General features: G+C 40.1%; 2 protein-coding genes across 2 annotated transcripts; one reads left to right on the top strand and one right to left on the bottom strand.

The window, feature by feature from the left end:
* The first annotated feature begins 326 nt into the window (after nt 1-326).
* On the top strand, nt 327-12,565 carry chaf1a (chromatin assembly factor 1, subunit A (p150)). The gene is made up of 16 exons (XM_083940520.1): nt 327-415; nt 2,201-2,248; nt 3,074-3,744; nt 4,372-4,434; nt 4,579-4,823; nt 4,942-5,023; nt 5,109-5,177; nt 5,693-5,913; nt 6,865-7,033; nt 7,253-7,333; nt 8,238-8,336; nt 8,492-8,744; nt 9,742-9,901; nt 10,485-10,803; nt 10,939-11,023; nt 12,025-12,565. Exons 1-16 carry the CDS (start codon nt 352-354, stop codon nt 12,135-12,137), a joined length of 2,742 nt encoding a protein of 913 aa, XP_083796646.1. The 5' UTR covers nt 327-351; the 3' UTR covers nt 12,138-12,565.
* Nucleotides 12,566-13,992: 1,427 nt separating this feature from the next.
* ubxn6 (UBX domain protein 6) lies at nt 13,993-22,591 on the bottom strand. The gene is made up of 11 exons (XM_083911542.1): nt 22,452-22,591; nt 20,573-20,730; nt 19,157-19,215; nt 18,929-19,057; nt 18,717-18,814; nt 18,541-18,616; nt 18,374-18,458; nt 18,020-18,239; nt 16,947-17,077; nt 16,722-16,870; nt 13,993-15,855 (listed from the first exon to the last, which is right to left on the bottom strand). Exons 1-11 carry the CDS (start codon nt 22,532-22,534, stop codon nt 15,730-15,732), a joined length of 1,314 nt encoding a protein of 437 aa, XP_083767668.1. The 5' UTR covers nt 22,535-22,591; the 3' UTR covers nt 13,993-15,729.
* Nucleotides 22,592-22,911: the final 320 nt, after the last annotated feature.

Below are 22,911 nucleotides of genomic sequence, written 5' to 3'. Positions count from 1 at the left end.
TACCACATGAACAAATAGTGCGGCGCAGGTATACAAAACAAACGCCTCCGCCGGTGATCAGTCACCACCAGGCTTCGACCAATCAGCGGCGGTCAGTGACGCAAGTGACGCACTCCCGCCAATTCCGACTGGGGAGCGCGAGGCAGTGCAGCGGGGTGAACGGGAGTATGTGGGAGACGCGCAGAGAGGATGTTTAATGTGAAATAAATTAGAAATACATGTCGTTTAAATAGCAGAAAACTTGTCGGTTCGTTGTTAGGGGGTGTTGTCAGGTGTTAACGCAACAACCTTCGCCGTTGTTTCACCGGAGAATATCGCTACACGACAGGAGAACCGGCTTTAGTCGTTAGGATGTTGGCGGCGGAAAACTCACCCGTGGACGGACGTTTGTCATCGTCGACTCCCCGCAGGAGAGGTAATGCTAATGCTAATGCTAATGTGTGAACTTCTGAAGATAGCCTACAGGCTTTTCTACCAACGAGCCAAACATGTCCACCTATGTGCAGCTGACCTCTTACCGGGGATTTATAACAATGTCATCATGTTATCACCGTATTCGGTAACTTTTGATACCAAATGACGTCACGTAAAAGTAAAGTTAGGCCTCAAACTCCCATTTTCTCCCCCAGTCACAGCACTGTGACTTCACCATTTTAGCTTGTTAATCTGGTGGCAAATCACACAGGTTTTGCTCTGTTACCGTAGCTTTGTTAGGTCAAAGCATATATTAAGGTACCTGAGTCAGTAGTAGCTGGTTTTGTAAGGTTAAAGCAGACAAAGCTAGTCACATTAGCATTTCTTAGCACTTCACTTGAAAGCTGTTGTCATTGGGTAAAAACCTCCAGAGCAGCTCCGTTGTCCTCTCTCTTTCACACACACACGTTTATTAAAGCTGCAGTAACTTAAATGCAACACTTATTGCATGTTTTCAGATTTGTTGTCGACCGTGCTTCTTTTGCCAGTGTCAGACAGTAATAATAGTAATAATAATAATAATAATAATGCATTTATTTGTAGCACCTATATGCACCTTTCAAAACACCAAAAGTGCTTCACAATAAAACATTTGATGTAAACAAACTTCAAAGCACCTTAACAATAAAACATATGATTTAAAAAACAGCAACGCAACTGCGAGATAAAGTAGTTAAAATAATTAAAAACAATACATCCCTTAGTAAAAGCCGAACGATAAAAGTACATCTTAAGAAGTGATTTAAAGGGGGATACTGTGTTTGCCTGCCTGTTCTGCAGACTGCCAACCCTGCAGACTTTACCGGAGCCTGCAGGACCTAAGAATAAACCGGTTGGCGGGAGAACAAACCAAACACAACCATTAAATGTATTGTAACGCTGTGATCTTTGCAAACCGACGTTGCACACTAATGTGACATTCAATGCGACACCTTAAATGGTACTCTCGGGCCCTTTAATGCTACATAGACTTTCACAGGGTGGTTAGGATTTTAAGACCAATACAGTACAATAAACACTGGCATGTGGTTATTACAGTAGGATACTTTCGTTGCTGTAAAGTGTAAAAAAGTCCTAGTGGAGTTGCCTGCCTGTCTCTCAGTCTGAGGGTCTGTGTTTGTCTAAACACCTGTCTGTCTGAATGCCTGTCTATCTGTCTAATTGCCTGTCTGGCATTTGCTCTATTGCCTATATGTTCTGGAGGGAAGAGGGTCTAGAAGCAGAAAAAGTTTGGGCCTGTCTGTCTGTTTGTCTATATGTCTGTTTTGTTTGTCATGTATATCTGTTTTTGTCACTACAATATATTGTATTGTTATAATATGTTATTTTGGGTTGGGTGGTGCTGGGTGAGGGGTTGGAAATTTATAAGCGTTGCTTCCTTCCATCCCCTTTTCAGACTGTATGTGTAAATTGTTAATTCTTCTTTTTTCTCTTCTCAATGTGTTTTTTTTTTTTTTCTCATCTTTGGATTACAAGTCTGAAATAAATGAATAATACAATTAATGCGTTCCTAGGTTATTGCTATTTTCAAGCTAATCATTCAGATGAGTTTCATATTGAAAGCTCTATGTACATGTACATTATTTGGTTGTCAGCATTGTGTTTTCATCTGCTGCAAAAAAACTGCACAAAAGCCCACAGTTGTCAAAACTTTGGATTTGCTGTGACAGTCAGGTTTTATGTGATGTGTTGTTTTTGATGTACCCATGTTTTTGTTCATTTTCAGGCACGGATTGTAAGTCAAGTAGCAATGCCAACAAGAAACTTATCCAAGGTAATTGACACTATTTAAATATTATCTAATCTAATAAAACCTTATCAGAAGCCATTGATGCTAATCTAGTATGGAGTGTTGGATCATTTTAATACTTTCTATGTTTTAACTCAACATTTTCTATTAATGATTAATGCACTTGCTGTGTAAATTGCTTCTTTCTGGGTTATTCCTTACTTTTACGTATTTAGTTCCATTCTGTTTGTATTAATATTATTATTATTATTATTATTATTATTATTATTATTATAATTAGCAGCCAAGCTCAAATCATGGAAATTTAACTAAGCTATCGATACGTCAATACTTTTCAATACCACATGTTTCATTATCTTTTCTAAACTAGCACTGTGTGTAGGAATTTGATTCAATGGGAATTAATATCCTATTTTTGTGCCATTGACGTTATTTATTTTTGCTGTGGTATGGAGTATCGTTATTTATACAAGTATTAAGTTAAAAACTCAGGTATTGAGACCTACATTTGTTAAAACCATCAGAGTTTTGTCACTGACATTACTTTGGATGTTCTTTATTCTTATTATGTACATAATAATTACTGAAGCAGTCTTTGGCAATGACAATCTGACGCCTCAGGCACCCTCCACTTATGATCATTAGATAACTATAAAAAGAAAATCACAAAGTAAAAGAAATAGTGCAAGTGCCTTTCAATTAGCGCATTCATGAACTTAAACAAAAATTTGACGTTTGCATTTTGATGAACATCTTTCCAACGGTCACATCTTCTGTTCTACATTATGCAGACATGTGCAACACAACAGCCATTATTATGACACAGGTTTTTTGTTATTCTTCCTGCAGCTCGTCTCCCATTCAAGCGCATGAACCCTGAACCTAAAGAGAACCAGCCGCCCAAACGCCCATGTGCGCATGCCTGCCCTGAACCGGGCGTCACAGACGGGGAGAATGAGAATGAGTCCTCGCCACTCCCTGTGCACAGTGGACCACCCTTGGTTAATGGTCGCGGGCCCCTTGATGGCTTCTTGAGCCGTAGGCGCCCTGCACCCTCCGATGAGAACATGATTATAGATCTGACCGATGAAAACACCTCGTCTCCCATAAAGCGCCTTGTGTCACCTGCTCCTGCCTCTCCCTGCCTCCCAGCAAAAGACAAGCATCAGGGCAAAGACAAAACGACACCTGGGAAATCCAGCGATGTTGATCACACCCCAAAAACACACACTTTAGACTGCACATTAGATATTGAAGATAATGATGATGATGATGATGAAGAAGAAGATGATGATGAGGAGGACGAGGAGGAGGAAGAAGAAGAAGATCAGACAGCATCCATTTCGCAGCTTGACACAACGCAGGATTCTGAAAGTGAGACAGAGGAGCAGGATGAGTCAGGGAACATTTCCAGTTTAGGAAACAAGTCCATGCTGTCAGATTCACCAGTCAGCTCCACATCTGAAAGCTCGCCAGAGAAGTCCAAGTGTGACGACCCCACGCCCACTAGCACACCTACAGTATGTACACCTCCCATTACTTTAATCCCTCTTAGGGCTGTGTGTTATTAACAGATGCAACATCACAAAAATGTACATTTTTCAGTACTTTTAAGAGTGAATGTAGTAATGTGTGTATGCAAACATCACACAAGAAACAAATGGTTTTAGCACCGTAGCATGGGAAAACAAAGTAGGATGGAAATAGTTTTTTGAACAATCAGCTGTTTGTGGTTCTGTGATTAGATTTGGATTTGCATTTGCTTTCTACTGTTAATATAATTTGTAACATGTTAATTATTAATGCCTTGATATTTGGTGATAAATGGATAATGATTGATAACTTGGTAACTTAGTCATGTAGATTATTTATCCACTGCTCTTTTCACATTAGACACTGGCTATATTGACAAAGTCAAAGTTGTATTCAGACAAATACCTGTAATAATATAATGTGACAGCCTTTTGAGGATGTCCTTTCAGATATATTGTGGGTATTTTTATTTACGTACAAGAATATTTGTGAAACACCAACAGATTATATGTTCAAAGTTTAAAATATAGTACAGTATCAATACAATTGCAATCATTGTCAGCTATAAAGCGTAGCAATGATAATCAGTTTTTCATTTCTTCCGATCGTCATAGGAGCCAAAGACCACCCCCAAGATCCCATCGGACCAGAAAACGATCAAAAGGCGCTCATTGAAGGTGACTTTTGATGTGTACTTTTGAATTCTGTTTCAAATCTATTACTAGTTGTTTAATAACATTGCTTCCTGATTTGTTATGCATCGTAATTGTCGCCCACTTTGTCATTTAAGAGAAAAACTGACTGAACTTTTGCAATTGTAGAGTTCAAATGAACAAGAGGAGAGGCTTCGGCAACGACAGGAGAAAGAACGCCAGAAGGAGGAGGCTAAGGCTGCGAAAGAGAAAAAGAAAGAAGAGGCTCGCAGGCTTAAGGATGAGCGAGAAAAGGAAAAACGAGAGAAAAAAGAAAAAGAGGAGCGAGAGAAACGAGAGAAAAAGGAGAAGGAGGAGAAGGAAAAGGCAGACCGGTTAAAAGCAAAAGAGGAGCTAAGGAAATCAAAGCTTGAGTGAGTGATGCAAAGTTGATATGATATCGATCCTTACGTTGAAACTTGTCCATTTGGTGCGTTTTCAGTTCCAAAAGTCGCGTTTGTGTGCTGAATATTTCCTTTAAACTTGCTCCAGGGCAAAGCTTGAAGAAAAACGAAAGAAAGAGGAGGAGAAGCAGATGAAGGAAGAAGAGAAACGGTTGAAAGAAGAGAAGCATGTGAGTTTATGTCAGAAAGTTTTTTATTTTCATGTTCCTGTTTCTTAATGGTGGTCTGTTAACCGATGCGTGTGTGTGTTTGCAGCGCCTCAAAGCTGAGAAAGCAGAAATTACACGTTTTCTGCAGAAACCCAAGATCCAACAGGCTCCAAAGGTTAGTGAACGCCACACTTTAGAAGAGACAAATGGGGTTTTCTGTTGTTGTTGTTATTAAGGTGGATTTAACCCTCTGTAAACTTTCTTCATAACTATGTTGTTGCCTTAATGCTAGCAATTAACTTAAACATTTGATATGCATAATCAATATCAGCTCAAAGGTTATAATGTTTGACAGAGTTGTAACACATGCTCTTACACCCCCTATAATATATAATTTAACTGCTAATGCTGTTTCAGAAACCTTTTTAAAATACTTTTTATTTGAGCAGGTTTATGTGCACACATTGAACTTTTACCTCCATATACACGTGTGTAGAACAGCGTTGCAATCTGCTCTGTTTTGTTTTCTTGAACAAATGCACAAGGAACAGCTGTAATAACGAAAAGTCAAATAGATAAAAAAAAATATATATATAATATACTCACCCTTCCGTCAGTTCTACTTCAGCGAGAGATGTGAGACGATGAGTAAGAGGTGACGCCATCTTATCAAAATATGAACCGTTTCAGAAACTCGCAGCTGCGTGTGGGAAGTTTGCTCCATTTGAGATAAAGGAACACATGGCTCTGGCACCGCTGTGCCGGGTTCAGTGTGAGGACTCTGTTCTGGAGGAACTGGACCAGTTTTTGTTGAATCCTGCTGAGAACCTGAATGGACTGAAAGACTGGATTGAAGCACCCCGCAGCTCAGGACCCACCAAACCCAGACAGACCAACCCAGACTCACTCAGGTAAGACTGGCAACAGCGGTTATCCCAGTTCATGCACTCTGCTTTCCACATGGTTGCCCCGTGTCCAGTGACCTCTAAATTTATAATTGTTCCTAAATTTCCTGTTTTTTTCACTCTACTGATAAAAACAAAGGTATACATGTTAGTATGATAATGACTAAATACCAACGCTGATACCAGAGCTCTTTCCCCCCAAATTGTAAAATCTGTATAGCCTCTGTTTGTAGAAGTGGACGCATTCATACACCATGATGTTTATGTTTATACAGTGTGATTATTATAGATTAATTCATCTTCAATTCATTTATCTTCAACCGCTTGTCCCTGTCAGGGTCGCGATGGGGCTGGAGCCGATCCCAGCTGACATTCACTCATGACATTCATTATGGATTCATATTTTTTAAATTATGTGAAATGCATTAAATGTATTTGTATAACACCTTTCAACAACAAGTCAATTCAAAGTGCTTTGTATAAAACACAGTGTTTCCATAAGAAAGCTTCACTGAATGCAACTCTTTCCTCGCAGCCTCTCCAAAGTGTTAACATCTAACATTTCCGAGCCGTTATCTCTGATCAAGTTCTGCTAATCCTTTAAAAATGTGTTCTGTTCGTGCAGATTTCTATATGTGCAACCTACATATATTTTTACCAAACAGACTTTTCATTGAAGTACAGTTTATTAAAGCTCACCTGGCTCCAAAAACTGACTGGGATTCCTCCGTTACATTTAACTTTTGTGTGTCGATGTTCATGCATTGTCTTAGCAACCTCAGCCAGAACAAAGGATGCTGTTTATTATTGTTTTTGTGTAACTTCAGATACTTTGTGCTGTATCTCATGTGTGTCTACGTACAGAATTTAAAAAACAAATGCACTTCCCAAATACATTTTCCTGTACCTTTATAGTTAAACATTCTTTCTCTCCATGTCGACTTTTCTTTCTCTCAGTGACTGTATAGCAACAGAAGGGCCTACACCAGATGGTGCACCGGATCGTAAACGCTATGGACCCATGAAGCTGCTGCAGTTCCATGCGAACTACCGTCCAGCGTACTGGGGCACCTGGAGTAAGAAGAGCTCACACATCTCTCCTCGCTGCCCCCTCAGACGAGACAAGGTAAAACTTTCAGTTCGTCACCTCACAAAGAACAAATCCCAACTAAACATAATAAACAATAATTTTTTATATTGGCCTGTATTCAAATACAATGCAGAAGTCTGTATCAACACATGAAGCTTTACTTTTCAGTTGCTTTTAAGATTTGTGCTTTTATTTTATATTTTGAAGAATTGAATTTGCTCAGCTGTGACACTAATCACTGTTCTGTCACCACAGGATTTGTTGGACTATGAGGTCGACAGCGATGAAGAATGGGAGGAAGAGGAACCAGGAGAGTCCCTGTCACATAGTGAAGGGGTGAGTTTCATTGGAAGTAGGGCGGCAGCTGTCAAATCTTTGTCATAACATTGTCGAAAACAAAATCACCAAAGCCACGGTTTCCCTTTTTCTCAATACACCACACAAATCTACTTGTAGGGCCTTGAAACTGAGCTTTTTTTTTTTTTTCGATTAACCAATAGGCAAAACATTTTGAACAGGAGAGAAGAGCTGGCTGAGTTTTCAAAATGGTCTCTGCTTACATCTGCATGTATCATTAACGCAACTTGAGCAGAAAAAGCATTAAGACAGTTAAAATGTTCACTGATGGATTCTCATGTTTGGCATGAATCAAGGTGAAAATTGAGTCATTTTTAAAACAAACTTTCAGGGTTTCACGGGTGCTGGAAATCCTTGAAAACACTTGAATTTTAGGTTAGGATATAACATATAATGTAATATAATGAAGTGCAATTATCAGTATACCACATATACACTTTATGTACTTTATATAAACATAATTACGTTATTAACCACGGCTGTAATGTGCCGTAGAAGCGTGTAAATGCACCTTAAAGTGCTTGAATTTGACTTTGGAAAAGAAGTAGAAACCCTGTACTAGAAACGTGCAAGAACATTGATCCTTTTTTAAAGTCTTCAAATAAAAGTATCTAGAAAAATACACGTTTTGAGTTGGAAATAGTACCATAAATTAGTTTTGCTTATGTCAGTATAGCTGACCTTTGTAAGCTAATCTGTATCTCAGTCAAATGAAAGTAATATCTGAGTAATAGTAAAAGCATTTCATTAAGGATTGTTTGAGGGTCTTTTCTGAATTAAACACGGTCGAAGCAAAAACAGACATTTATTAGTTTTATTAACTACAAAGCACACACTGTACATATTTATCTCATTTAAAGACTGAACTGTTGCTAATTTTCAGGAAGATGAAGAAGAAGGAGGTGAAGATGATGATGACGATGACGGCTTCTTCGTTCCTCATGGCTACCTTTCAGATGACGAAGGGGCTCCAGAGGAAGAGGTACGATGGGAGCTGCAGGATTGTTTTGTTTCTCTCCAATAAATCTTAATTTGTCTCCACTCAATGTGACATATTGGTCCTGTTAGGATTTTCTCATTTTCTTTCTTTGTTGCGATTCTGTTTGCACCACTTTTAACACACATGCAACCTCCCAGGAGGGTGGTGGTGACCTGGAGAAGCAGAAACTACGTCAGACACTGAAAGCAAGGGAGTGGGATGAGCTGATGTCCAACAAGAAGAAGATGAAGGTGCTGGACCCAGTGGTGAAGGGCTGCGTCTGGGAGGGAGAAGGACCTACTTTGCAGCTCTTCCAGCCTTATGCTGCGTGTCTGGTCGAGCCTTTACCCAAGGTCGACACCAGCCCCAGCCCAGAGGAGCTTTCACAGAAGCGCCAGAGAGAAGCACAATGTAAGTGTGTTTGTGGGATGTGGTTCGCTTTGATTGAAGTTGCCTTTCAATCCATTAGGGAGTCGACAGTTGTCTTTAAGGTGCCGAAGCTACACCGATGTTTTTGTTTAAAAATGCAAATCTTTTGCTACGTTTCTCTCGTGACCACGCGAATACTTCTTCTGCTTTTGTCTTCTGAGCCCCCAAACTAGAGGTGTTTGCAAAACGCTGCTGAGTTCAGAAATTTTAGGGTCGCGTTTTTGTCTGGACCAGTGAAAACGGAGACCATTAGAAATGATGACGCAGAGACACAACAGTCAGTTTCATCGGTTAGGTAGACCGAAATACCTTGTCGTCCTTCTTGTGTGGCTGCTCCTTTACCGTTGCCAAGGCTTCCTCCTGCGATGGATGATACGACTTATCTTATCTTATCTGCGTTTTCCACTTCTTCCACCGCCAGTTCCCACCTTCTCGTCAGTCCAAGCAAATTAATCTCTGGTCTGAATGGAAATTGTTTTCATTTTGAAACACTATTTTTGAATCAAGACGTAGAAGTGTGGATGTTGCCTGAGAGGCTGACATTGCATGTAGTTTTTGTGTCCTCATCAGCAGTTACATCTTTGCCAGTTGCCCCTTTTTCTTTACATTTTGAGTATATGACTTAACTTAAACTTCTGCTAGTTTGTCTGGATAGGGGATATCTCAAACTATACTATATAGCTATTTTCACAGTAATCCTGTGTATTAATGTTGCTATAAATGCCGGTCTATTTTCTTAATGTAAGCTGAGTTTACTTATAGTTGTTAGTTACTAATGAGCAATTGCTGTTTGGTTAAAAACTACACCTGTATGAATGATAAAACCTTTCTTTTGAGTAATCAAAATGTGTTTCTGTGGAAGTTGGGATAATTGGTTTAGTTTGTTTGTTTAGAGTTTGTAACAAACATACTTTAATTTTCTTGTTTTTGAGCTCGTGATGTATTCTAAAAAATCTATTAATGCTCTTTTGTTCCTCAGTACTCGGTCAGCTGCTGCCTCTGCTGCACGGTAATATCAACAGCAGCAAAGTGATCATCACCGAGTTTCAGGAGTTTTGTCGTCAGCAGAACTCGCCCTCCTCATCATCGCCTCCTGAACTGTCCAGCCCTCAGAGCCCAGCGGAAAACATCCCCACCAGGTGAAACAACAATACTTGGTGATAACAAATTCAGTGCAAACATGTCATAAAAACAAATAATAGTCTTGGCTGAAACTAAAGCAAAACATAACATTATCAGTATCTTGATAGTAATCATCATTTACTCACTCAAACATGTTTAACTTCTGGCAGCTATTTTAGATTTAGTCTTGTGACAAAATGCGTATTCGTCTTTTTCACCCTTCATAGTTTTATTCTAGTTTTAGTCGGGGTTAGAGAAAGGCAGAAATGTGGAAGGTGATGAAAATGTTGAGTTTTAATATTAAAAAAAAAACATTTTACCCCGTCAACTAAATTGCATGTTGCTATTGTCACAGTTATCGTTTAATGACGGCGGTCCTAGTCATGGAAAAAAGATTGTTGACAAACATAGTTTTGCCGTAATAATCATTAACGCTGTTACAGGGGAACCACATTTTCTTTCCTACCTCTTATGGTTTACACATAAGAGCAAAGTGTTGTCTTCTTTTCTACAAATATGCCTGGCCACAAGTAGCTTCAACAACCTGCTGTACATCGTATTTATAACTAATTAAAAACTTTTCCCTCCTTCCTTCATCAGAATACAGGTGCGGCGCTTCATCAAGAGCAATGCTGTTTATGAGAAGCGCTCAACCTACAGACGCTGCTGCTGGTATGTGCACGCAGAGGTCCTGTCCCGTTTTGGGCAGGAGGCTCTCCCTGTGCCCGGCCAATGGACCTACCTCACCACAGGAGCTCGAGAAGAGTCCCGTGAAGAACCCCAGGCAGCCACAGGCTCTCAGGGAAACTCTCCCACTACACCACAGACCTCCTCCACATCGTCTTCATCCTCCAAAAGGAAGAGCACGGGCAGCATGTCAATCACCAAGTTCATGAAGAGATGTACTGACACTGAGCGGGTAGAGAAACTCATTTTTCAGTAACCATGATTTACATTTTTAGTTATTTTTGCACTTAGTTCAGTCGCCCATTTTGGAACTGCTAACTGTTGCCTGTCACTGTCCTAAAATGTCATAAATCTCTTTATTTGCCAGACGGAAGCAATGGAGGCAGACGGTTTTCAAGCGGACAATGAGGAAGATGACGATGAAGACTGTGTCATCGTCTCCACACAGAGTGGTGAGTTGCACAGGAGCAATTAAAAGCTGTGATTTTAAAGTTTACTTGGACCATTGGAGATGAGATTTTGCATCATCAGGATTTTTAAGACGTATGCCTCAGCACATATGACTCAAACTGGCTAGATGTATCTAAAACACATTTACACATGTTTTTCTAGTAATTTAATAAAGTAGTAGTCTGTATGAAATAACCACGTGGTAAAGTATATTTGTGTTTGCATATGTTAGTGCAAAATGAAGATGAAGTGCAATAATCAGAACGCAAAGGCATCCAAATGATATAAATATATCTGTAATGTTGTTCAGCTGCTGTTTTTTCAACATTTTGGTAAAAACAATATAGAAAAAATGTTTTGATGATATATATCGCCCGGCCCTATGGCTAACTGTAGGTCACAGAGGAGCTGATGTGCACCCCTCCTGAATCTCCTGATAAGTGAATCCAACTGCTGTTTGGAGTTAGGTTTAAAACACTTAAGAACAGAAACAAAGGATAAGTAAGTGTTCTAGTCTGTAAAGTGTGCTGAGATAACCTTTGTTATGATTTGGCACTATAAATAAAATTGAATTGAAGTGTGTTGTAAAGAGTACAAGTATAAAACAAAGGACCACACTAACGGCCCCTGTGCATGTTCACCTGAGTGCAGCTCGGCGAACAATGTTCCAGACATCAGACGAGAGGATTGATGCGACTGTCGTGTCTTTGTCAAGAACATTGGTTGAGTCGACACAATTAGTCTAGCTAAGTATAAAGACAGGGAGCCGTTGAAGACAGCTAGTTAAAAATGAATCTACCAGCACGTCTTAAATTAAGCGCACTACTGTGCTGTACTGTGAAGAAAGATGGTCGCCCCGGGCTTCAGGAGCCTTTATAATGTACAGATACAGCGGCAGGTTCCTGTTCTGAGGCCTCCTGTGTTTTAGGCCCCTGTCTCAGTCATTTGTTAACGAACACCATAGTTTCCTGTTTTAATTGGGTGTGTATGTTTTACTCTATAGGCTCAACCGGAAAGACCTCCTCCAGTGAGGGAGACTGTCTGATGGAAGTCACCCCCTCCGACACAGCTGCTCTCCCCGTGTCCAGCGCTGCTCCTACCCTCGCCACTGCCTGAGGACAGAACAGGCCGGCTCCTCTCAACCAAGCTAACCCCGTTTCCCTCATAAATTTCTCCTTCCTGGATATGAACTCTACCGTGTCCAAGACAGAATCAAGTCTTCAAGCGAGATGACGCGGCACACTCTGGTACAGGTGACTCACTACTGCCCAGTATTAGAGTCTTCTCTCCCCTTATTTCTTTAAAGGAGTCAGGAGTCATCTAGCTTGTAAAATGTGCATAAAATCAGGACTGTGTGACTTGATTATTAAGGGGACGTTTTGTCCAATGTTCATTAACTGTGTGATTGATTTTTGCATTGAAGTTTCAGTCAGGCGTGTTCGGTCTCTAGCGCTGCTTCAGCTACAGCAGAGTGAACAGACGGAGGAAGAGCAGAACGGAAATGCTCCATATTCATGAAAAGAAGCATCCAAGACATCAAAAACGTAACGTTTACGGTTCTTTAAAGGGTGAATCTATGGCGTTATTGGATCTCTTCTAGTCTCAATGTGTATATATATATAGATTACCAGAAATAAAGAGTTGGGAAATGAGGCTGAAAGTCCATCTCTACATTTCCCTAAAAATTCAGTGGGTGCATTTATTCTGCGATTTCTAACTCGGACAACTCCCTGGAGTAGTTGCTAGATCTGTACTTGTACAGTTAGTTCCAGTGTCACAATGTTTTATACGTATGTATTTTGTGTATTTTTTTCAAGAATACTTGAACAGGATAAATTCATTAAACATGAATAAAAGTACTGCACTTTTATATTTTGTTAATTCCGCGACACTTCTTCTGGGTGCCTTTTTTAATAGTGTGGCGCTAACATGTCGCCATTCGGACAGTTTTTACAACAAAAAACGTATTCGACCCTTGAATACAATATTTACAGGTTAAATATTTGCATATGTGGACATGCAATATTGGCAGATGTAATTTTGTACTAATTGAAGGGAAAATATATTTCGAATGAAAGAACAGCTCGGTTGCTTATGGTCATGAATGGTGAGCTTTTGTTCTGAAGTGTTTATTGGATCGCTGGATTATTGCACCAGTGCGGTAAAAGTGTCACGGTTTTCCTTTAGGTAGAGATTAAACTGGGACAATTTCATTTCACGATTAAAGTGGCCAAAATTAACATAAATATTGGAAATGCCTCAGATACCGCCTACAATACTGGATCATCACTTGCGAGACAATACAACGATCTGATTCTATAAATGTTCATATCACTCGGATAAAGCTGCTGTAACATACTTTACGATTCAAAATGCTCTTGTCCATAAACTAAACGTTATCATTTGCACTATAATATCATCCTGAACATAACTGTCAGATGACAACGTTATAGAAATACATTTCCAGGAAGTTTTACATTTCCTCTCATTCTGCATGTTTTCAGGATGTGTGGGAACCCTGCACTGAACGATCATTTCCACATCAATTAGACCAAATTTTAGTGATTTTCTTTTACGTCAAGTCTTTTTATTTACTGTGAAACAATCTGCGGTCGATTCATTGATTAAAACACGGTAGTGATCACCTTTACAAGGCGTGGTGCATTACCACTCTGGTCTAGTCATTTGTTTTGATTCACGTTTGAGGTGGAGTAGTATCTTCACATTTAAGACGTCTTGTTTTTTGTTTTCAATAGAGCATCATTTAAATACTTTTACACGTCCAACACTAGCATACAAAACACTTCTCAGACCGAGAGCTTTCTAGGAAGGTCAGCACTGTAATGGTTCTTGTACACAGTATGTGCTCACAGTTGTAAAGTAGCTTCCCCTTTGGTACACGTTGAAGTTAAATAATTATGTTTATTAAACAAAGATGCAATGCAAGCAGTCTCGATATTACAGACAGGTTAAAAGAATACAACTCAGACCATCTGGATAGTTCACAACTGCGCTCTAATTATTTTAATGTCACATAGCTGATGAAACAGTTACACACTTCATTTAACACCTAAGACGGCAGCAGAGGAGTGCAGAAATGGTCGACTTGGCCTCACAAATGCCGGGACTTTCATTTACGCTTGAAATTATAACTCAGCTGCTGTGATGTGTTGCAACCAACATTAGCACAGGTTTAAAGTGGGGACGATCAACTGCACTGTAAAAAAAAACACCTCCAGGATCTATTTCTGTCACGTTTGCGCACAAATCACGTGGGACGTATTGGACAGATTTGCAATGAGAGGTAGATCGTTGTCATCCATCCAACCAGAAGCAACTATAATTTAATTTTACAGATTTACTTGGCATAGATTCATGTACAGCAAAACCACTACCAAAATAAACGTAATAACCGTCAATGCTTTCTTTATAAAGGAAAGGGTGGATCTAAAACACTGAAATTATAAACTCACAACTTTGATTTCTCATCTCTGTCAGCGCGACGGGAGGTGTTATCAAATCTACTCGCACTGATCGAGATCTAGACCCTTTTTATCTCAAGGAAATGTGTTTGATACAAACAAATACAAGACTCAAGATTAATGAAAACCACCATTATCAAGACAACACGAGTCCATGCTGCCAGTTTAAACAGAGTAATTCATGCCTGCCTGCATGCCAGAGCGGGGTTACATGAAGCTTCTGCAGTGAGCCTCAACATTAGAGTGGTGTGGATAAAGCAGTATGTTTTTTTCCCCATATAATTTTACATTTAGGGCACTCTTTAGTGTTTTATAAAGTTTTAAATAATCTGGAAAAGTGCTTAAAACTTGTGAAATGCAGGGGAAAATATTTGCATCACATTATCTGCGAATGATGAGCCTCAATTTTCCGCTCCAGTTTTTCAGAAAAACGTGTGATTTAGGATTCTGGCTTGTGCTCAAACACCAAAATAAACTTTAGTTTTAATTATGGAAGCAACCATAGAAGTGTGTTGTACAACAAGGTGAAGTGCAGAGGACAAACGGGGAAGCCAGACTCGCATCACATCAGATCGGACAACCATAACACGTTACACTTGAGCTCCGCCAAACAATACAAATAGTATTTCAAGTCATAGCCAGTGCACAGAAACCCAGCAGCCTTTGAATGGAAGAAGCTAGGTCTGACACCAAATTCAATGTCACAACAGTATCTGATTTACCTTCCTCTACATGACTGTACAGCCACACCGTTAATCCAACTGTTGAGTAAGCAAGCTGGACTGTTTACTTCAAACAAGGGGAGAAAGTGTGGACACAGTTAAATCAAGGTCTCTCGAACATGCCACGTGAAGTATACCTGACTGGTAGATTGTTGTTTAGAGCACAGAGGACGGCTGCCACAGCCCGTTTACTACACCGCACGTACATTCAGGATGCAACAAAAAACACTTGTCTCTCTTTCATCTAAATCTGTTTGTCATGTTTCCTTCAGTGTGACTGCTGAGACTGTCTGCAGGGTAACATTTTCCCCACATGGAGGGAGAAGGGTATGCTCAGCAAAACAAGCGCATTAGGGTGAGTTTGCCCCCAGTCTTCACACTGCTACTGACTTAAGTTAGCATCTGCAGAAATAAACGTATCGCTCGTCATTTTGTGAGGGGCAATTCCACCCAAGTAGTGCCAGAGGGGGTAGGTAGCAGGGAGAGTTTGGGGATGGCGTCTGCTCAGCTCAGGGTCCGAATGGTTTTCAACAGCTCTGGTTTGAGGAGGGACGGGCTCTTTCCACCTGCGGCTGCGATATCCGCCTGCACCGCTGCATCCCAGGCAAACGTGAGCAGAGCTGCAGGGACCTAAAAACACACAGGCACAACTTGATAAACCGAGGAAACTGAAAATAAGGGATTGTATTAAGACAGCAACTCACAATTATATTCATTGTTGGTTGTTTGTTTCATTAATACAGTCGGTAAAATAATGACAAACAAACATCCCTAGAGCCTCGAAATATCACAAAGTACACAACAAATGTTTGCTGTTTTTACGAGATGAGTTATTCAAGTAAAAATCTGGCTTTTGTCTTTTTCTTCCGGTCAAAAAATCCCAGGAAAATTTGATTCTTACTAAGACTTACTTTTTTTAAATAGCCTCATACACTTTCATTTAATTAAAAAACAAAAAGGTTTCCTGAAACAGTTGGGCACTTTGGTTTTTAAGCAGACTGTATTTGTTGGGGATTATTTTCAGCAGTGGATGAATACGCAGTTGTTTCCCTCGTGTGTATTTACGGCATCAAGACAACGTATGAAGGAGGGTTTTAATTGTTTTTTTTAGGTGTAGCTGGTTTTACGTGTTTAAGGAAATGGGGTGCCAGTCAGAGTAATGCTGACAAATAATAATTATAACAAAGAAAGAAAGTGGAAATATCCACTGGTTAATTTCCAGTACGATCAGATGCCGTGGTAACGCTCCACTGACCAATACCAGCGGCTCAGAGACATACTAGTAGACTCTCACACTACGCGGGTCCTTTGCGTGGGGAATTTTCATTGGATGAAGCCCAGCTTGTGGGCGTTTTTGACCTTTTCATTATTTTTTAACAGTAGAAAACTAAATATCTACGCTCTTACCATTCAATTATTAATGCATGTGACAAAAACTGTAATCTTGATACACTACTTTGTACCATGTAGGCCGGTTTCATGAGATTTCCACTCACCAAGTTACACTCTGCAAGAGCGACTTCTTCAGACTCTTGTAGTTTTTGACTTCCGGGAGCGATGAGCTCAAACGGCTGCCACCCGTCCACCAATGAATCCCGTACAAACGCAAACAGCACAGGCAGCCGGTCCCACGCATAAAAGGTCCCTGGGGTGACACATTAACTTTAGTGACTCACTTTCATTTCAGTTAAGGTTGTGGGGTCATTTTGTATCGTTCCTACCTTGCAGCAGGTTTCCATCAGGCAGTCTGATCCTGAGCAGAGTGTAGTTGTATTTCCTTCTCTCCCTCTGCTCCTCCTTCTCCCTCATGGCTTTAGTGCGCAGCATGGCGTTCTTCTCCACCAACTCACTCCTAAAAAACACACGAGAATTGAGGCTCATTTAGTGCAGGTTCTCTAAAATGACCAATGACATTTTGTTTAATACAAACACAGGTCAACCTCTAACAAATGCGTTAAGATCAGTTTCATCCGACCTCCCCTGATGTTTGTTTTGATGTGCAGACATTTATGTGGCTTTTTTGCAACAGCAAATCGTTGCTTGTGCAAGAATGAATCTGTTAATCAGGGTTGCATCATCACACGTTGACAGAGCGTTACTTAGCTAAGGAAATGCAGATGTTAGGAATCAGATATTGATCTTTACTCTAACGCCCCGGCACCTAGAGAAATGTGTTTCTCTGTGCTATCAGATGTGTACAACAGGGACATTTTGTGTTTATCTAGAGAGAATGTGCCTCTGCAAAAAAGTGTTGCAATACACATCCTTGACATGTAAATGACACGGTGCCACTGGAGTGCACTTAATTTGTGGAACGATATTTAGTTCCTATAACTTAAGCTGAACTTAGTACCGTAATTAATAGTGAGTGTCCAGCAAGGATGCCCCCTGGGCGCCTCCCTAGGGAGGTGTTCCAGGCACGTCCAGCTGGGAGGAGGCCTCGGGGAAGACCCAGGACCAGGTGGAGAGATTATATCTCCACACTGGCTTGGGAACGCCTCGGGTTAGAGCTGGTTAATGTGGCCTGGGAAAGGGCAGTTTGGGGTCCCCTGCTAAAGCTGCTGCCCCTGCGACCCGACCCCGGATAAGCGGCTGAAGATGAGAAGATGTCCTTGTAGGCTCTGATGTCCGTGACGTGTCTGGACGTATATATACGAGCTACTACGGTGAATATCGAACTCTCTCTCCAAGCGGACAGTATAAACAGAAGTACGTCATGTCTGTGGTGTCCGCAGCCGTCCGTGCATATCATCCAGCATTTAGAGCGTAGCATCCGTTACAGAGGGGCTCGTACCTTTGCTGGTGCTCCTTCTTGAGCTCCTCCGCTGTCAGGTTGTAGAAGTCCGGCGGCAGCTCGAAGCGTTGGGCGTTGGGAGAGGATTTGAATACTTGAGGCTGTCTGTCCAGCTGAGCTCGGACTGGCTCTCCTCTCTGGAGACGATCCCTCCTCTCCTTCATCAGCTCCAGGGCATCGGGACTGTGCTCCAGTAACACCAGGAACTCCTCTTCCTCCTCTGATCCCCAGGAAAGGTAAGCACAAATCAGAATAGGCAAAAACGGTCCAAATGTTAATGAGAAATTTTGTTTGCCATGTTGACATTTTAAATACTCTGTGGACTGACGACGCCCTCTTGATAAGGAGTTTTACCTTGACCCTCCACAGGGAGCATAATGCTTGTGAAGCCCAGGGCCTCCAGGAACTCTCTACTGCCCTCCACACATCGAACTTTCTCCTGAAATCAATCAAAACAGGAAATTACGTAAAAGAAAAATCTTCCTTATGCTTATAGTCAAAGGGGAGCGGGCCGAACTCACCTGGTACACCTTGTTGCTGAGTTTAATCTTCCTGTATTTCTCCTCTGTGGGGTTCTTGCATATATTCTCTATATACCTGTCGACAAAACAATGAAGGAACATGAGTTAATGAAGATATTAAACTCTGTGACAAGAGTAGAAAACTAGTCAAAACCCCAAGTGATGAAGTGTCTTACTTGCTTATGATGTCCACAGCAGCCTTCACCTTCTCTCTGTCTTTGTTAAATGTGTGGATCATCATAACGGAGGCCTCGACCGCATCCTCCTCAAACCGCTAACAGTAAAAAACACAGCAAAACACTGAAACATTCGGTCATATCCAGATTAAATGAAGTTGCAAAAAGGTTCTAATTTGAGCTGAAACAACAACAGGTGTCTTCGGACGTACCATGAAAATGGCCTCTTTAATGTGAACTTCCCTCTCACTCTTAGATAAAGTGGCTCCAGTTAGCGGACAGGTGAAATACACACCTGACACTGAGAGACAGGCGGGGTCTTTCACTGGCACGTCGGACCCCTGGAGAGAGTTAGCATTCACAGACGTCAGACTAAACTTTAAAAACTGAAATCACTTTGAGACATATCACATTTCAGTTTAGAGACCCGTCATACCAACCTCAGCTGTGTCTGTCTTTGCTTTTTCAGCCAGTGACGCCGCCTCCAGTTCTCTTCTAACTACAAGCAAACACAGGAAATCAGGCAATGTGTCTTTTCTAGTAACCAGCGCCTTTAACAGGAGATCATGAGCAATAGAAAACTCAATTATAATTTTATATTGCAGTCAGAAGAAGAAAAGCTGTTAGTGTAGTAAGCTGTAGTAATACGATAAACTATTGAAATTCACAATTTAACAACAACGTCTTCCTGTTTATCGAACCATTACCTCTGCACAAATTCAAAGGCCATTCGTTTATTTAAAAACAACAACATCCACGTCCTTTTTTAATGGATTTTATGTTTTGGGCGTCAGAAAGAAAATAAACAGCAGCCAAGCGAAAAAACAAATAATCTGACCTAATTATAAAAGCACCAATAAAAAAACCTCAGAACAAAATCCAAGTCGTCTCAAACCAATGAATAATATAAAGTAAATATATGTTTTTTTTCTACAAAACAGATTTAGTGATTAAGTTGTTTTTAAGAGGAGAATATAGTTGATGTTTTCTGTTAAAAGGAAGGTCTCCGTCACCACTGTTTGCTCATGGAGGAATTGTGTGTCTGTAAGACATAAATAAATCAGAGTGTGTCTCTATGTGGAAAGTGTTTGCGTTAAAGGCTAAATATGTAGAATCTTTATTAAAAGTTATATTTAAAAAACAAAGATACACCACTGGGGCGCTTGAGGGGTACAGAATGAAAGTTGCTTCTCCATGAAAAAATATATTTAGTCTGAATTAATATATTACTTTTTTTTCCTTCAGGTTTGACAACGACTTTCTGTCACGTTCTGTTGACTTGTATCAGCCAATAGCGTTGGGCGTTGCGGGTTGCCATGGTTGTCTGTTGTTGCTACTGAAACAAGGAACCATTTGAGTTGAGAGCTAATCATTTACACACACCTCAAAGAAAGACTTCCAGTTGAAGACTGGCTCACGCTAAAAACTGTTTATGACCCTGTTTGATTCATCACTGACATGACGCAGGCTGATCGCTGACACTGCAACAAACCTGGCAACCCGACTGCTGGAATTATATTTTGTTGTTGCGACTACGATCTTGAGACACTAGATGACGGTGTTCTGCTCATTCACCATATTCAACCTTTAACTATCGTTATGATTTGACTATAAATAAAATTAAATTGAAGAGCACAAATATCAGAATTAGGAGAATAGCATCAGTGATAATAGTACTGACACTAATATGTTATAATCTGATATAATTTGGGTTTAATTATGGCAACTACATGTAATAACACAAACAAAAACATACACATCTCATTATTCAACAAAAGTAACATTGATGTGAGTAGGGGGTGACATTCAACTCATTGTAAGTGAGCCATTGTTGGACTGGGGGTCGTCTGTCTCACCCTGGTTCCTGATGGCGTCCTGAGAGGTGTGGACCTTCGGCCGCGGATGCTGTTCAACCCTGGCCAGAGCGGCGGCTCCGGCCCTCTGGGACCCTTCACTGGGAGCGTGCTTAACATGCTTCCCACTGGAGCCGCTCTGCACCCCCCCAGGCTTGGCACTACAGCGTTAAGAGGAAAGATTGTTACACATTATGTTTTAAATGCTGTATTTATTGTTGTTTGTCTGCTCAGGGACTGCAGATGCTAATTAGCTGTTAGCTGAGTCTGAAACAATTGTACCATTGTGCTTTGTCCCTGTCAAATAAACAATAGACTGGGGCTGCTGCTCTAACCACTGTGCCACCAGCCGCCCCATGTAAAGAGGCTGCAGGTCCTTGAGGCAGCGACCGTGGGTTCGATTCTGACCTGCGGTCCTTTGCTGCATGTCTCCCCTTCTCTCTCACCACATTTCCTGTCTGTCCTGTCTAATAAACGCTAAAAAAACTGCCAAAAATGATCTTTAAAAACAACAAACTAAACTAAAAGTGAGTGATCGCTGGGTCTCAAATCTCAGCAAGTGTGTTTTAGACAGAAGTTAGGTGACAAATGTGAAACTATTATACATTTATCTTGGAAGTGTCAGTTTACTTTGGCATTCTGGGCAAAAAAAATTATGACTATTTCAACATTAAAAACAATTACTTCATTAAATTGGAAACAAAAAATGTAATTATCTATGAAAACAAATCAATACATTGGATTGTCAACTTAAAATGTCACATCTAAACAAAGCTAAACTTTTAAAATCCCGGCCTAATTTGAATCCGTTCAAAATTGAATTTCAGAATTATTGAGTCCAAATCCAAATGATTAATTAATTAGAAGAAAAGTATTTACACAGTTGAAATACTAAACGATTTATTCAAGGAAATGTGATCATATAAACTACCTTTCAATGCGTATTTAACTACAGCAGTCGTGCTTGTTGATTACTATTAGCTATTATTGTTTGTTTACTGTGGTGTGTTTTTGCTTAATCTGTGTTTATGAGGCTGAGCTTGTTGTTTGTTTTGAGAATATACCTTTTGTTTGTTTTATTGATATCGTGATATTTTACTATAGTTTGTTTTAATTGCTGTCGTTTCCTGTGTGGATCCAAGGAAGACTAGCGACCACTTAGAGGAAGCTAATTGGGATCCAAATAAAGAATAAATAATTCATTTATTCTTTATTTTTTGCATTATTTTTAACTTTTGAATTGTTTTTTATTGTGTAGTTAAGTACTCTGTCTTCTTAAATGTACTTATATCATTATGATGCCGAACTGTTATAAAGAAAGCTAGCTTAACCACGAAAAGTCACTTTACGTTACTAAGCAACCGCCGGTGTTTCGGTTTAACTGGTGACCGTGTTAATGGTGACTTTCTCACATTTTAAGATACATTACAAGAATTTAACACGTCTTCTGAACATAATTGAACTTCTATAAACGGTCAGATACATAGATATTAAAGACAGAACAAAACATCTTATACTTTTAAAAGACCAAATGCGTTAAAGACACCAGTTGACACGGTCACCAGTTAAACCGACACACCGGGTAAATTAGATTGTTGAGGGATTAACCGTTAGCTCCTCTGAAATTAGATGGTCCCTCCCGCTGCGGTGAGTCTTAACATTAACGTTATATAATCCAGTTATCAGCCCATTATACGCTAATAACATAACGTTACATTGAAAATCACTCATTAGCGCTGCTCCAGTGAGCTTTAAAACACAATAATCCTTAATGAACAGCAGCTATTTGTGGATTAATTGCTGTAAACGTAGACCGATAGCTATGTGGCTAACTGTAGCTGTCTCGTTGTAGCATCAGTGAAAAGTAAAGTTTGTTATTTGCCTGGTGTCTTCTGTTAGCTTCTTCCCAGGTCCCGCAGATTTAAACTTAACCTCTTTCTTAATGTCATCGAGAAACTTCTTCATTTCCGTTAAGTGTCGCAGGAAAACCAAACAGATGGAGAGCAGCTAGCTAACTCGGACCTTAGCTGGGAGGAGCACCAAAACAACACTTTGGATCAGCTGATAGAAACTGCTTCCGCCTCATGAACCAGGGGATTAGCTGCACTATCGCCACCTGCTGTCACGGTTAAACGTATATTTATATTATTAATAATAATAATAACGTTATTTGTGTAGCACCTTTAAAAACAACAGTTAAAGTGCTTTGACATGGCGAAAAATTAATAAAATACACACATAACAAATAATAGTAAAATCCAATGAGGTAATTTTACTTTGAAATTGATTTGGTCAATATGCTGAATCTGCTTTTTATTTATTTTTAAATTAATTTAGTCAAT

Source organism: Echiichthys vipera (assembly GCF_963691815.1).
Source record: "Echiichthys vipera genome assembly, chromosome: 3".
Taxonomy (NCBI): domain Eukaryota; kingdom Metazoa; phylum Chordata; class Actinopteri; order Perciformes; family Trachinidae; genus Echiichthys; species Echiichthys vipera.
The sequence above is the reverse complement of the archived record's forward strand: the minus strand, read 5'-3'. Positions and strand labels throughout refer to the sequence as shown.

Bases quoted from the DNA above. Each gene is read 5' to 3' on its own strand.
- ubxn6 (XM_083911542.1), bottom strand. From the start codon at position 22,534: ATGAAGAAGTTTCTCGATGACATTAAGAAAGAGGTTAAGTTTAAATCT. The intron at 19,216-20,572 runs GTGAGACAGACG...GTTTGCTTGTAG, and splicing joins GGACGCCATCAGGAACCAGG to TTAGAAGAGAACTGGAGGCG. The intron at 16,871-16,946 runs GTAGGAACGATA...GTGTCACCCCAG, and splicing joins TGATGGAAACCTGCTGCAAG to GGACCTTTTATGCGTGGGAC.
- chaf1a (XM_083940520.1), top strand. From the start codon at position 352: ATGTTGGCGGCGGAAAACTCACCCGTGGACGGACGTTTGTCATCGTCG. The intron at 3,745-4,371 runs GTATGTACACCT...CGATCGTCATAG, and splicing joins CGCCCACTAGCACACCTACA to GAGCCAAAGACCACCCCCAA. The intron at 5,024-5,108 runs GTGAGTTTATGT...GTGTGTTTGCAG, and splicing joins GGTTGAAAGAAGAGAAGCAT to CGCCTCAAAGCTGAGAAAGC.